At 44.2% G+C, this 13,918-nt stretch overlaps 1 protein-coding gene across 1 annotated transcript in view; it reads left to right on the plus strand.

Moving 5' to 3' along the window:
* FAM171A1 (family with sequence similarity 171 member A1) overlaps positions 1 to 13,918 on the plus strand; it is a 151,480-nt gene that overhangs the window by 100,862 nt on the left and 36,700 nt on the right. Inside the window, exon 2 of the mRNA XM_014952944.1 lies at positions 12,315 to 12,542. Coding sequence (XP_014808430.1) covers positions 12,315 to 12,542 — 228 coding nt within the window. The remainder of the gene's footprint in view (positions 1 to 12,314; positions 12,543 to 13,918) is intronic.

The following is a 13,918-nucleotide window of genomic DNA, read 5'->3' on the forward strand; positions in this document are numbered from 1 at the left end:
GTGTGCACGTGTGCTAACAAACAGGAACCCTTCAGGCACAAGGTAAGAGAGCGTATTTTGCCCTTTCAGCAGTTGATTACTGCTCTTGGATATGTACTTGTTCGTTTGCTTCCCAGCAGACTTCCCCAGCACATCCTGTTAATGCAGCTCCTGTCTATAAGTTTAGCATCTGTACAATTTGGTTATTTAGCAGTTCTTTCCTCCTGCTTCCCCTTTAAACATTGCTCGTACCGCAGTAGATCCCTTTCCAAACATACAGCGGTTTGTTTAAACCAGCCTAATACTTTAAAATGGATGCTTAATGCATAGACTAAATTGCCTACAAAACACTGCTGTCGCTCTCCGTGCCGAGGAAGCAGAGCACGTCACTGGAGTGTTTTCAGTTCTACGTGTCTGCTCGTTAATGGGAAAGGGGATGTATTTGTCAAACTAAGAATGCCAGCAGCCCTTTGTGGTAAGGTTAGTTTGAAACACGAGTATATTTTTGCAGTGCAAGTATAAGAGGTAAAAGTGAAAGAATCTGAGGGATTCTGTGCTGTGCTGTGTGAGTGTTGATCTGCTGGAGGGTCGGAAGGCTCTACAGAGGGATCTGGACAGGCTGGATCGATGGGATGAGGCCAATGGGATGAGGTTCAACAAGGCCAAGTGCCGGGTCCTGCCCTTGGTTCCCACCACCCCCCTGCAGCGCTACAGGCTGGGGGCAGAGTGGCTGGAGCTGCCTGGCAGAAAAGGACCTGGGGGGGTGTTTTTATATAAAATGAGCCTGTAAGAAAGATGAATGTTGCAAATGTAACTATAACTGTACTTTCCAGTTATGGTTGTGAATTTGTGGAACAGCCAGTAACTTCTGATTTGCAAAATCAACTTCCAGTGTAGGGGAGGAATAGAAAGTAATTTTTCAAAATTCACAATTTTAGTCTGATTGGAAATTTTATTTCTCATGGAATCTTAACAGCCCTAAAATTAATCCCCTGCCAAGAATTAAGATCACCGTGGCTGTTATGATAATTTAAACTGAAGCAAGTTTTGGTTGCTGAGTCAGTTGCTATGCTCTGTCTATATATGCAGTTGTCACAGTTGAAATAAAGATGGTACAGCAGGCTGGTTCAGAAACGTTAATTGAAAAATTAATTGACTTGGATGGGAAGCCTTCTTCAGAGTGACTGGTATTGGATGAAGGAGTAAACAAAGGGTAATGACAAATGGCCATGTGTCAAGCTGGGGATGCTTTATAGCGTTGGGACAAAGGGAACTGTCGTAGGTCCTACTTTACTTAGAGTCTTCATTCATTATCTAGAAGAAGAATAGATCACAGCTTAAATATTTTTTTTTAGTTATTCCAAATGAAAAAATATAAACATTGTTTTGGGGTTCTTTACTGTGAGGGTGGTGGAGCACTGGAACAGGTTGCCCAGGGAGGTGGTTGAGGCCCCATCCCTGGAGATATTCAAGGTGAGGCTCGACGAGGCCCTGGGCAACCTGGTCTAGTTGGGGGTGTCCCTGCTGACTGCGGGGGGGTCGGACTGGATGGCCTTTGGAGGTCCCTTCCGGCCTGGGAAATTCTATGATTCTATGAAATCTCAGAAACGTGAAATTATGATAAATATTTTTGGAGAATAAGACAGTTTCAATATAGGCAAGTTGCGGGGTGATTAATCCTCGTGCTATAGTGAGGAGAAGACAGAATTGACGGCAACTGGGACGTAGAGATGCTAACGAAAGCATGCTTTTTAGGGACAGGAGGAATCATCAGCAACCTCCTCCCTCCACCCAGACAGGAGTGCCACCTGTAGAGGCTTTTGGGTGTTCAAGAGTGGTTGTGACCCCTGCAGCGTGCCTGTGTGAAAGTCCCTACTGCTCCATCCTTCCCTGGCATCATCACAAGCATCCTGTCCTCAGGGAGCCGGGAGATCTCCCTGCTGCGGTGCTGGTACGCGGTGGTAGAGCTACCCTGATTGGGAAGTTACTTGGGATTCAGTTTGGGATTTGGGATTAACGCAGAAGATAGACCTGCTGCAACTGTTCTTGACAAATACTGACCTAAAGCTTGTTGGGAGAGGGACAGGCGGCCTTCCAAAGTGACATTAGGGGTGCAGTCACTTGAGGAGGACTCTTGGGCTATGGTTGGGGTGGTACAACTGAGCTGACCTTGTTGCCCGTCAACCCGCTCCCTTCTTTTCCTCCAGCCTTGTTGCACTTGGCCAGGAGACTTCATGCCTCTCCACCCTCACATCTGCCCATTCTGCTGATTTTGGCGCCTGGGGCTGCACTGCTTCGAGCAGTTCAACCTGATAACCTGGCAACCAACCGTTGGTTTTCTTAGGTGGGTGCTGTGCAGGGTTAGTAGATGGAAGCGACGTGGTGACAGGTCCAAGGAGCCCGAGAGAATGAGCAGGAGTCCCCAGCAGGACCACAGAGGTGGAAGGGGAAGGGATGCTCCCCGTTTAGCCCTGGAGAAGCTGAGCAGAGGTGCTGAGCTCCTCATCACCCTGCAGAGCCCTCTGGCTGGGGTGGAGGAAGGAGCTTGTTGCCGTGTGTAGCTACACCTATGCTTAATTTTCCTGTCTGCCAGCTGGGGATAACCTCTTCAAGGAATGAAGTGAATATAAATTGACTATTTAGCTATTTGAAAAAAAAAAAAAAAAAAAAGAGAACGTGCAAGTGCCTAGATAAAATTTTAACACTGGAATTTGGCTCTGTACCTGTATTAGCTGACGTCAGCGGAGTACGGAGATGAAAGTGGAGGTCTGCCCTGCAGACTGCAGTGGGAATGTAAAGAGTCACTTGAGTTGCATTTGTTTGAATTGGTACAGTGGTTTGTTTAAAAAAAAAAGAAAAAAAAAAAGGCAAACAGCTGAAGTAAAAATATGCTCTTCCAAAGTGACATCTAGTTTTGCTCTCAGAACAAGTTTTGGAAGTAGGGATTAAACCTAAGATTAAATCTATTTGAAAATAAGCAAAAAAAAAAAAAGCAAAAAGTGCTTGCCTCCTCCCTGCCCCATCGCACATACACTGGTTCACTTAAACACAGAATACATCTGCTTTAATTTTTTTTTTGTCAGATGCATGTTGTTATTAATAGAGTTAGGAAAAAGTTGTTCCAAGAAAATGTAGCACATCCATTCAGAGCTAAGCAAAGTCCAAGCTTTCTCTTTCTGCCCTCCCCCAGACGAGCCCGGTGATGCAGTAGGTATGAAGTTGGCTGAGCTTGGGGTGGTGTTATCCTCAGGGCTGATGTTGCAGAATCAGCTGTGGTCTTATTTGAGTTAGTGGAGAACTCTGATGCTCAGCAACTGAAAAATATCAGTGCATTAACTTTTCATTCCTTATCGATCTCCAAACAGAGTTTCAAAGGGCTCTATTAGGGAAAAAAAAAATTTAAAAAGGGTTTTAAGCAGGGATTACTTTTTCATGTCTTGTAAAGAATGCATTATGCGTGTGGCAAGCTAAAGCTTTGAAACACAACTTCCATCTGCTCTCTGTGACAGTATCTTTATATAATTCCATGCCTAAAAGAGAAGGTTTGGGAATGAAATCAGTTTGTGTCATACACAGCTCCTGTAGAGATCAAAGGCAGACCTGTTAATGCAACTATTGCTATTCATGAATTTCATAGCTGTGTGAGTTTCAAGTTAATTATAAATGCTTGTTTAATCACTTAACAATAGGGTATCAGAGTCTCATCTGGGCATTATGCATATAGCTTTCAGTTTTTTTAATTAAAGCAAATTCCTACCTTTTTTTTTCCAAGAAATTAATTTTGGTGGTAATGCTCTAGGCTCTAGCAGGTCAGGATATGCAAATCCTCTTTTAAATGTTGGACAGTTGCGTGATGAATGTCTTTATTTTATTATCCTTTAACTGCCCCTCCCTCCCCCTCGAGTACATGGTTGTGTAGTAGCCTGGTTGTCATTGGAGATGGCATAGATTGCTCTAGTCCTTATACTAGAGTTCCTTTTGTGACATTTTATTAAAATTTGTATGCATTATCACTAGGAGATAATGTATTTTGAGATAAACTACTGTATTTATCATTTTTGTTTCCAAATGCTTTGTTTAATACATTGTAAACGTGACAAGGCAAGTAGGGCATCTGTCTAACCTTGGTGTCACAGACCACTGTGCTTTATTTGAATATTGAGTCTAATTATTTTAGTTAAGATAAACCATTTCAGACCCATGGAAATTAAATTCTTGTGCACTAGAGGAACCAGCCACAGTGCCAGCAGTGCCTGAGGCACTTGCAATGGCAAGGAATGTTAGATGAGAAATGCAGATGAATTAAGCTGTGCCGCAGAGAAGGGCAAAAAAAGCCTCAAGTGCCACCCAAGAGCAGCTTCCTCCACATCCCCAGCTTCTCCTTGTCCACTGAGATGAGATGAGATGATGAGATGAGATGAGCAAGATGCATTGATTGGGCATCACAGAAGGGCTTCTCTGCAGCAGCTAAGAGACTGGACCCTGCAGCTCCCTTTGCATCAGATCTCTACTGTTTCTGAGGAAGAGCAAGGGAGACAAATAAAGGAAAAATGCAGGAATCACAGTCGGTTGTGCATTTGGGGGAAAAAGTTCCTTCTTGAATTCTGAGATGTGAGAGTTAATTATAGTCATCATGCTACAGATGCTCGGAGTATGCAGAGGGCCATACTGATAGTCTTCCTCATGACCTGTAAAGTAGAAAAGTGTTTAACAAATTCAGATTGCAGTGCTAAAAGAAGCATCGCGGACAGCCATTTGGGCTGGCTTCATAAATGTTCCAGAACCAAACATTAATTCTCTTAACTCCATAATTAAACATTAATTGTAAGCCTTAATTAAACACCTAGAACTAAAATTAAAGCTATTTAAAAAAAAATATATCTTCCTGTAGTTTGTCAGTGTGAGCTAATCTGCCATCTAGTAAGCTGTCGTCGTGTAAGCTTGTTCATCTACTGAGCTGTTCTGTCCTTGCTCAAGCCCTCTCTTTCAATAACAGAAGAGGTCAGGTTCTTCGGTCCCAAGGCTCCTCCCCTGTCCCCTTGAAGTCTGGGCCTGAGAGCCAAGCCCTGTTGTGTGGTCCTTACTAGAGTTCTGACCAGTGCTGTGGACAGAAGTAAAGATCTTTCTACTTGATGCCAGAGACTGCAGTCCAACCCCCCTGCCAAAGCAGGTCCCACAGGAATGTGTGCAGGTGGGGCTTGAATGTCTCTGGAGAGGGAGACTCCACCACCTCCCTGGGCAGCCTCTTCCAGGGCTCTGCCACCCTCAAAGTGAAGAAGTTCCTCCTCATGTTGAGGTGGAACTTTATGTTCAATTTTGTGCCCATTTCCTCTTGTCCTGTCACTGGGCACCAGCCCCATCCTCTTGACACCCTCCCTTTGAGTATTTATAAGCATTGATCAGATCCCCCCTCAGCCTTCTCTTCTCCAGACTAAAAAGACCCAAGTCCTTCAGCCTTTCCTCATCAGGGAGGTGTTCTAGTCCCCTCATCATCTCCATAGCCTTTTGCTGTCCCCTCTCCAATCCCTGAACAGGCAGCGAGCAGAAGCAGACCTCCCGCACCCCACCCTCTGCCTTGGGTTTCCTGGTAATCAGTGGCAGATGCTCAACCCAGTTGAAACCTTGGTCACCTGTGGTGGAGGGGTAAAGGGATAACACCACTGGTTTTCCTGTAATGGGGACCACAGCCTCTTCTGAACAGAGGATGTCATCCTCTGTCCCGTTGCAGAACATCTTTGGTGTGCTTTTCTGCAAGCACGCCTGGTTTGCTGTTTGAGGTGGTGCTTGTGAACTTCGTTTCCAGTTGAGAGCACCCGTGAAGATCAGAGACTGTGTGCCTTGGGAGGGATGTTACATACACGTTGCCTTTTCCTTCATACGAACTTACTCTGCTACTATTTTGAAGGGTGGTTGTCAGAGCCTTCTTGATGCAGTACATTGGAAAGATAGGATGATATGGAAATGCTTGAGTTGGCATCTGTGGCTGGGGGAGGGTGAACACTCCTTTTTCTAGGAAAATGTTTTCCTTTAGATAACTGAAAATCCTATTGTTTGGCTGAGGAGTGACCTTGCACATTGGCGAAAGGTTACGAGGCAGAAAGGCTTATCCATTTGGCATGTAGGATGCAAAACCAGGCACGTTGCCAGTAAGCTCAATCAGTGCAGAGGATACAATTTTAAATAAAGGTCATAATGGCATTTTTTTTTAAATGAGCAGGAAGTTTTCTTTCTCTAATCAAAACCTAGATAATTTAAATATCCCTTTCTTTGGTAATATCCTGACATTGTCCATGGGTAGAGGACCCCCAGTGGAAAAGATAAGTGATAATGGCTGCCTGTGTCACCCTGTTCCCAGCAGAGGTCAGTGGGAGCTGCCTGGCAGAGGGGGGTCTGCAGAGACGCAAAATTGCAAGATTGGGTTCTAAATAAGATTGTGATCTTTGACTTTCAATCTATGTCATAACTTTTGTCTTTTTGTTTCAGTATCTGAGATCCAACAGTGTGCCGTCGCTCAAATCACTGAGGATTTTTCTTTCTGTGTAGCATTGCTGACTTTCCAAAAAAAAAACCAAAACAAACAACACAGTGCCTTTGACTTCTCAGGAGTTTCATTATAGAAGACAGTGGTGATTATACCACTTCTCAAGGAAACCATTCCCACACTGGGAGTTCACAGCGATATAAAGAGCAGTTGTGAGTCTAAGAGGGGTTGCAACTGCAGAAGTAGTTATCCGAAGGTTACTTGTATTTCAGTATGGTTCATAAAGCAGATGGCAAAGGAAGGATTGCTCAGAGAAAGTTTAGACTTAGTAAAATCTCAAAAATCAGATTAAGAAGACAGATGGGATTCTGGAACGGAATGCTAACATGTAAGGGGTTTGGGTTTTTTTTTTTTTGGTCTTTTTTATTTCTCTTTCTCAAATTATAACCTTGGAGATGCTGGGGTCTTTTTATATAGCTGACAGTAAATTTAGTACTAGAAAACTGGGAGGGAGTTACGCTTAAGCAGCTGTTTTCTCTGTAACTGGTAGTTTTGGTTTGCACTCCTTTGAAAACCAAGTCAGATGTGATTGCTGGAAGAGGACAAAGGAATATAAGAAAAGAGATTTAGGCTAGAAGACTAGACTGACTTGCTTGGGCATACACATACAGCAACCGTGATCTCTTTGTGGAGTGTAACCCCATATTTGCTCTTTTATTGTCGTCCTTTTCCCACTTTGCTTTGGGAATCTTGATGCAGTGTTGCAGAGTTTCCCCGATGGCTTGCACTGGTCAATGTTTGCAAGTGGCCCATTCCTGGCTGTGCTTTTAGATGGAGACACACAGTCCTTTTGCCCATCCAGACACGATGTCTTTGCTCGTGGGTTACCTCCTAAAAATGAATAGCTCTTCCTTTGCTGTAGGAATATAACGGCAGGGCACGCAACAGTGGTGCAGGCTCTACCTGTGCCCGCCTGCGATGCCCTGCAAGCCAACAGGGGACCGCATGCTGGGCAGCCTGGGTCTGGAAGAGTCACATCACACCACACTGGTGAGGAGCCAGGTGTGTTGGCTTGGGGAAGAGTGGCTGGAGCTGCCCGGCAGAGAAGGACCTGGGGGTGTTGGTGGACTGTGGGCTGAACAGGAGCCAGCAGTGTGCCCAGGTGGCCAAGAAGGCCAACAGCATCCTGGCCTGTGTCAGGAACAGCGTGGCCAGCAGGAGCAGGGCAGGGATGGTGCCTCTGGACTGGGCACTGGTGAGGCCTCACCTCGAGGGCTGGTTTCAGTTCTGGGCCCCTCACTACAGCAAGGACACTGAGGGGCTGGAGCATGTCTAGAGGAGAGCCACCAAGCTGGGGAGGGGTCTGGAGAACAAGTCCTACGAGGAGAGGCTGAGGGAACTGGGCATGTTTAGTTTGGAGACGAGGAGGCTGAGGGGAGACCTCCTTGCCCTCTCCAACTCCCTGAAAGGAGGGTGTAGAGAGGTGGGAGTTGGCCTCTTCTCCCAAGGGAATCATGACAGGAGCAGAGGAAATGGTCTGAAGTTGGGGCAGGGGAGGTTTAGATTAGATATTGGGAAGAATGACTTTCCTGAGAGGGTGGTCAGACCCTGGAAGGGCCTGCCCAGGGAGGTGGTGGAGTCACCATCCCTGGAGGGATTTCAGAAAGGTGTAGACGTGGCACTTCAGGGCATGCTCTAGTGCCTGAGATTGTTGGGTTGGGTGCTTTGGTTTCTGTTGGGTTTTTTGTTGGTTTTTTGTTTGGTTAGTTGGTTTGGCTTGTTTTTTGTTTGTTTGAGTGTGTATGGTTGGACTTGATGATCTCAAAGGTCCCTCCCAACCATGAAGATTCTGTGATTCTATGTTAGACAGAGCTATCAGCTCATTTGCCTGTCCTGAATGTGACTGACTTGGCTGGGGAGGTGAGGGAGGTCACAGCTGCCCTGGGTGAGTTCATCAGCCCAGGGTCCCTCATCTCAGCCATCTCTGCTTTGCTCTGCAGTGATGAGACATCGGCACTGTACTCCTCTGTGTCCCCTTCCTTCTCCAGGACCTCAGCAGTAGCACAGGGCAAAGCTCTTGCAGAACTCAGTAACTGAAGTTGTAGTAAATAATAGAAGCTGTAGTAAATAATAGAAAGCGTAACAGTATCGCAAATCCGCGGCAGAATGAAGCATGCTTCTCTTCAGCAGTTCACGTTCTCAGAGTTCATCTTGCGCAATGCTTCTGGTTCCCTGACTCCATCATGTTCCTCGCTTGCTGCAGATGTCCTTCCTTCTCTGAGTCCATGTGTCTTTAATTCTGTGTGAGCTCCTTGCTGTGGTAGTCTGTAAAACTCCAGAATAATGTATCTGCTTAATCCCCACTGTTCTGCTGAGAGCACCAACTGGAAAGTTTGCCAGATATTTTAAAGACTCTATTCCTTAGCTAATAATGAGTCTACTAAGCAGCTTTTTGTAATTAAATACTTCTTTTAGTATACCTAATGCTTTAGTCTAAGACCTTCCTATTAATTTGGGGTCAGACTAATCTTGGATCACTCGCTCTCCTTACTGTGCTCTCTTCTTCTTCAGTCCTTATCCTCTTCAAGAAGTGCCTGAATATCTCCTAACAATTCTGAAACTTGCTGTATAGCTTTAAGTTTTCATAGTGGTCTCTCTTTATAGATTGTTCTCGTCACTTGCTGCTTGAGAGGAGGTTTTCTTCAACAATTTCTCAGTTTTAATTACAGTTTAAACCTTGTACTAATTCTGTTGCTGTGGAAATTACTGTGATAATGCAGGTTTTGTGTTCGTGACATCACTGCTGCATTAGATAAGAGGAAAAAGGATCTGTTGCGTGGGAGAAAGCCCTGAATTAAGCAAGTTGTATACATTTCACACGTATGTCAGGGAAGATAACACATGAAAAGGAATTAGGGTTATCCAGGCTGCTAGGGTTTTTTCTATGCTCTCAGGAAAAAACAAGTCTAAATATTAAAAAGGAGGAGAAAAGAAGCCTGGTGTCTGATCTAGGGACTGTGGTTTGGAACAGCAGTTCCAGTCTGTTGCCTTTCAGGAGATCAGTCTTCCATCTTGGGTCATTTCCGTTTGGAAACAGGATTTTGGAAATCCTTATCCTTCCTTATCAGAAGGAGAGAAGGATGCAGACAGAAGCCCTTATGTAGCTATAGAGTGAAGGATAAAGGAATTTCCTACTGGAGATACCTGTGGCTAGCTCTTTTGTTTGGGAAGAGAGAGCTGGATTTGTATGTACAGGAAAATTTTTCTTTATCGGTCTTTGTTTCTTGATCAGTTTTAGTAGTAGTCTCTATTCTGGAATTTTGGATGGCTATAGGGGATTAATAGATGTGGTACTTCTGCTGTTTTCTTATCCTCTTCCTTGATTAGTATTTAATATTCCATAGCTCCTTGGTTCCTTCTTATATGTGGTTGTTTAAGAAAAGGCTAAACTTTCATGTTACTGAAATTGCTAACCACAATGTTCAGCTTATCCTGTTTCCTTGCTTTTTCTTTAATGCATGACCTATTATTCTTAACCGCATCTGTTCTTCAGCATTCTTTGCTAGGCAATTCAAAGTGGGAAACATCAACAGCACAGCTATCTAGCTTTGGATCTAAATGTATTGTTCCTGCACATTTTGAAAATAAAAACTTACATTACTTTTTGCCCTCACTTTTGTAAATACATGTGCAGTTTGTAAATACATGTACAGTTTGTAAATACACAAATACAGATGAGTTCCTCCTTTGATTAATGTGGCTGTGTTTCCCATGCACAAGATGCCACAAGTTGCTTGGTCGTCAACCCAAAGTTTCTAAGGAGGCATTCTGCATGTGCACCGCAGTGTGTATGGACACTGTTTTTCAATATATGTTGTTTTCTTTGACTACTAAAGGCAAAACTGGGAACAAGTCCAGAATCTTTAATAGCCAGAATGTATTTCATGCTGATCCCCTCTATACTGGCATCCTCCATTGCCAAGTTCTAAAGTGAGGGCTGCAGTGATGATGAATTTCTCTAATGGGGTTTTAATTCAGGGCTGTCTGATATTTATATTTTCTGTACTGTAGGATTCAGACAGAAGGTTTCCGCTTATAAAAAGGCTCGATATCTTTCTGGCTGAAATGCCCTTAGGACAGAAGTGCTGATATTTTTGTATTACATCCTAACATCCTTTTAAAATTGTCTATAGTTGCAGTATGTTTCTCAGCATACTCCATTGTGTCATTTCACTGTTGCAACCCACAGCAGAGGTTTTGTTAAGCTCTTTGTTGTTCTTCTTTGTGTTACATCTTGCTGGCTCAGGGCTTACACCGAAATATGTTCTTAAATTCCTAACACCCAGTGGTAATATAGCAGAACAGTATTGCCGATGTTCTGTAGAAACTAGTGTATTGGTTTTAAATAAATATGAAGAGGGCATCACACTTTTTTTCTGGGCAGTTCATGAAGAAATTAGTTGCACATGGAGTGTGAGCATCTTGCTTGTTAGAGGCTGAATTCCCCTGACATAAAAAAGGGAGTTTGCAAAATATCCTCTATTACCTTGGGGGATGGTGTAAGCTGAGGGAGGGGAATTCAAGCAAGAAGAACGGAATTTCCAAATATGAGGGCGAGAACGAGAGAAAGGGGACAGTGGGAGAGAAGAGGAAGAGGTAGGTAGGTATTTATTTAGGAGAACGAGAGGACTGTAAATGAAAAAAATCCAAGGCGTTGCTTGGTCAAGGCATTGCTGGGTCTTTTCAACACAGCATTGCTGTAAGTCATAGTTACTGAAGAAAGGCAACAGCTGTTACTTTAGACCATGAGGCAGAGGAACTACTAGAGAGGGAGAAAAATAATCGTGGATACAGAGGGCTGCCTTCCAGAGGGACTGTCTTGCACAAGCCACTCCACTTTATGTAACAGAAGCCTGGTGACACAATGCATGGTTTAGTCATAGGAGTGGCCCAGAGTGGACAAATATTGTACATCTGGAAACATTTAAATGAGTAATTAGTTTCTGGAAAAATGGCAAATTACTCAAGGAAAATGTAGTCCATTGTGTTAGCTCCCGACTGCATGTCTGCAAGATGTATGATTCTCCTGACTGCCTTAGCCATCACTTCTTTGCTTTTCATGCCCACCAGCTGTATGTGGAGACAGGTAATAAGGTGGTGTCAGGTCTCACTAGGGGCTGTGACATTTTTACCCCTTTGGAAAAAGGGCCAGTGAACAGGGAGGCAGGGGGAAAAATGCTCCTCTCTTCCTCACTGCTGGAGCTCTGCGTCCCACCTGGTCGTCCAGTGCTTTAAGGACAAGGACGTGTTCCTCTGTGATTTCACTGTCTTGGTTAGACATCACCAGGGTTGTCCTGTGCCAGCTGGGCTGGTCTCTCCCACCGGAGTTCCAAATCTCTGGCTGTAGCACAGCCAGCTCCAGGGCCCGCTTTCTTCCTGGGATTCCATCCCAGCAGATTTACTCTGTTCCTTTGCCACACAAAGAGGGAAGTGTTTTGGGGAGGGGGTGAGGGAGCACAGCCCACTTCCATCCAGCCTTTCCCTCTCCACAGTGCTGGTGGAGAAGGCTGGCTGGAGCCAACCCCAGGTGGAATATGGATGCCTCCATGGCTGGAGTTAGCAGTAGGGTAATAATTCAGGACCTGGTCTGGCTTGTGGCAGAATCTGCAGCATCTCTAAAGAGTGACTGCCTAAAGTGGACAACTGCAGGCCAGGACAAGAGGTTGTACTTGGCATCAAGGTGTCAGAGGTTAGCACTGTGTCTTTTTGGTCATTGGTGTGCGAGCATGTTCTAACTGCTGCCTCCTGCAGAAGATTTTTGGACGATAATTGCTGTGGTTGTTTGTCATTACAGAAGTAACGCTGAAGGTCCATGTAAGTGATGCCAGCACACATCAGCCAGTAACTGAAGCCTTCATTGAGATTTTTACCAACCAGATCTCCATTGCATCTGGAACCTCAGGAGCAGATGGCACTGCCTTCCTCAAGTTTCAGTATAAGTTGGGCAATCAGCTGATAGTGACTGCTAGTAAACATGCCTATGTGCCAAATTCTGCACCATGGAAACCTGTAAGATTGCCTGGTAAGAGATCTTTATTTTTGTTCTGAGGTAAGATTTTGCATCTAAAGGAAGTTACACAATTTTATGTGATGTGTTTTAATGCTTGCAATCCTGAGTGGGAGGAGGATCATCTCTGTGTTTCAAAAAAAAAAAAAGCAAAGTTTCTTCCTCAGTTAAACCGTGGTATCAGGGCTGTGCAGAGATTCGGTCTCCTCCTGGCTGTCCTTGATACAGTGCTACGTCAGGTTTTAAACAATTGTTGGTGCTCTTACAGCTCCACAGAACATACAAATCTCTTCCAGATCTTTTTCTTTACGGGAACTCTGTTTCCAAGTGCTTTGTTTCAGCAGCTGTGATGGACTCATTCATTTCTCTCCCAAGGTGTAGCAACAACTGTTGCTTTAATGTAGGCTTTAGTGTACCAAAAAAGTCCTGGCCTTTCGTTTTTTTGGTCATGTCCGTAGGACAGTTTTAATCTGCAGTTATGTGATCCAGATGTAAGGATTTCTTCTGACTTAATTAGCGTGGTTTGTTTCTTCCGCAGGCAAACAAATATAGCAATAATATTTGCATGTTCGTTTTTTTTATCAGAATGCCTCAAAATTTTATGGGAAGTGGGTGACTTGACATTAGTTGTACGGGAGGGGAAACTGAGACATGAAGACTATTTCTGTACTGCTAGATAGAGCAGATTGAGGGTGGCTTTCAGACCTTGAGACCTAACAAGTAGATGAAGGTCACGTTGCCAGTTTTCATCTGCCTTTCCTCTAATCCCCAGCCACAATTAGGGTCCAGGTAGTTTGGGAATGGTCCCGGGCTTGTATTATACCTAAGTCACACCTAAATATCACATCAGATTTGATAGTTTGTCTAGGCCAAAACCATGCCAGGTTTTAAGTGCACTAACATTTCAATAGTATAGGTGATGACAGGGCAGTGTTCAGTCCCATGCTTTGGCTCCATTTTATTTAGCAATATCAGCATAGCCAGAGGGACTGTGGACTTGCTGCAAGGTCAAGCAGCAAATGTATTTTCAGATGGGGGAAGGAACTCAAATCTCTTCAAACCCAGAATTGTGCTTTAGGCATTTCAACATGCTGTTCACTTACCTGTATTCACTTGCTTCAGGTAAGATAGACTGACTTGTTCCACATTTTCTCTACTGCATTCTGTCATGTTTTCCAGCTACTGAATGGAGCTATAGCGAAGACTAAGCCGGGCTCTTAGGTGTATAGTGAAAGAATACGAAGCAACTGAAATGAGATGCAGCAAGGAGAGTTTCAAATAAATAAGAGGGAACAGTTCTTTACAGCAGCAATAGTCAAAGGCTGGAACAGGTTGTCCAGGAAGGTTGTGAAATCTCCATCTTAAAGATACTAAAAATTCAGCAGCACACC

Source organism: Calidris pugnax, unplaced genomic scaffold, assembly GCF_001431845.1.
Source record: "Calidris pugnax isolate Ruff unplaced genomic scaffold, ASM143184v1 scaffold181, whole genome shotgun sequence".
Classification (NCBI taxonomy): domain Eukaryota; kingdom Metazoa; phylum Chordata; class Aves; order Charadriiformes; family Scolopacidae; genus Calidris; species Calidris pugnax.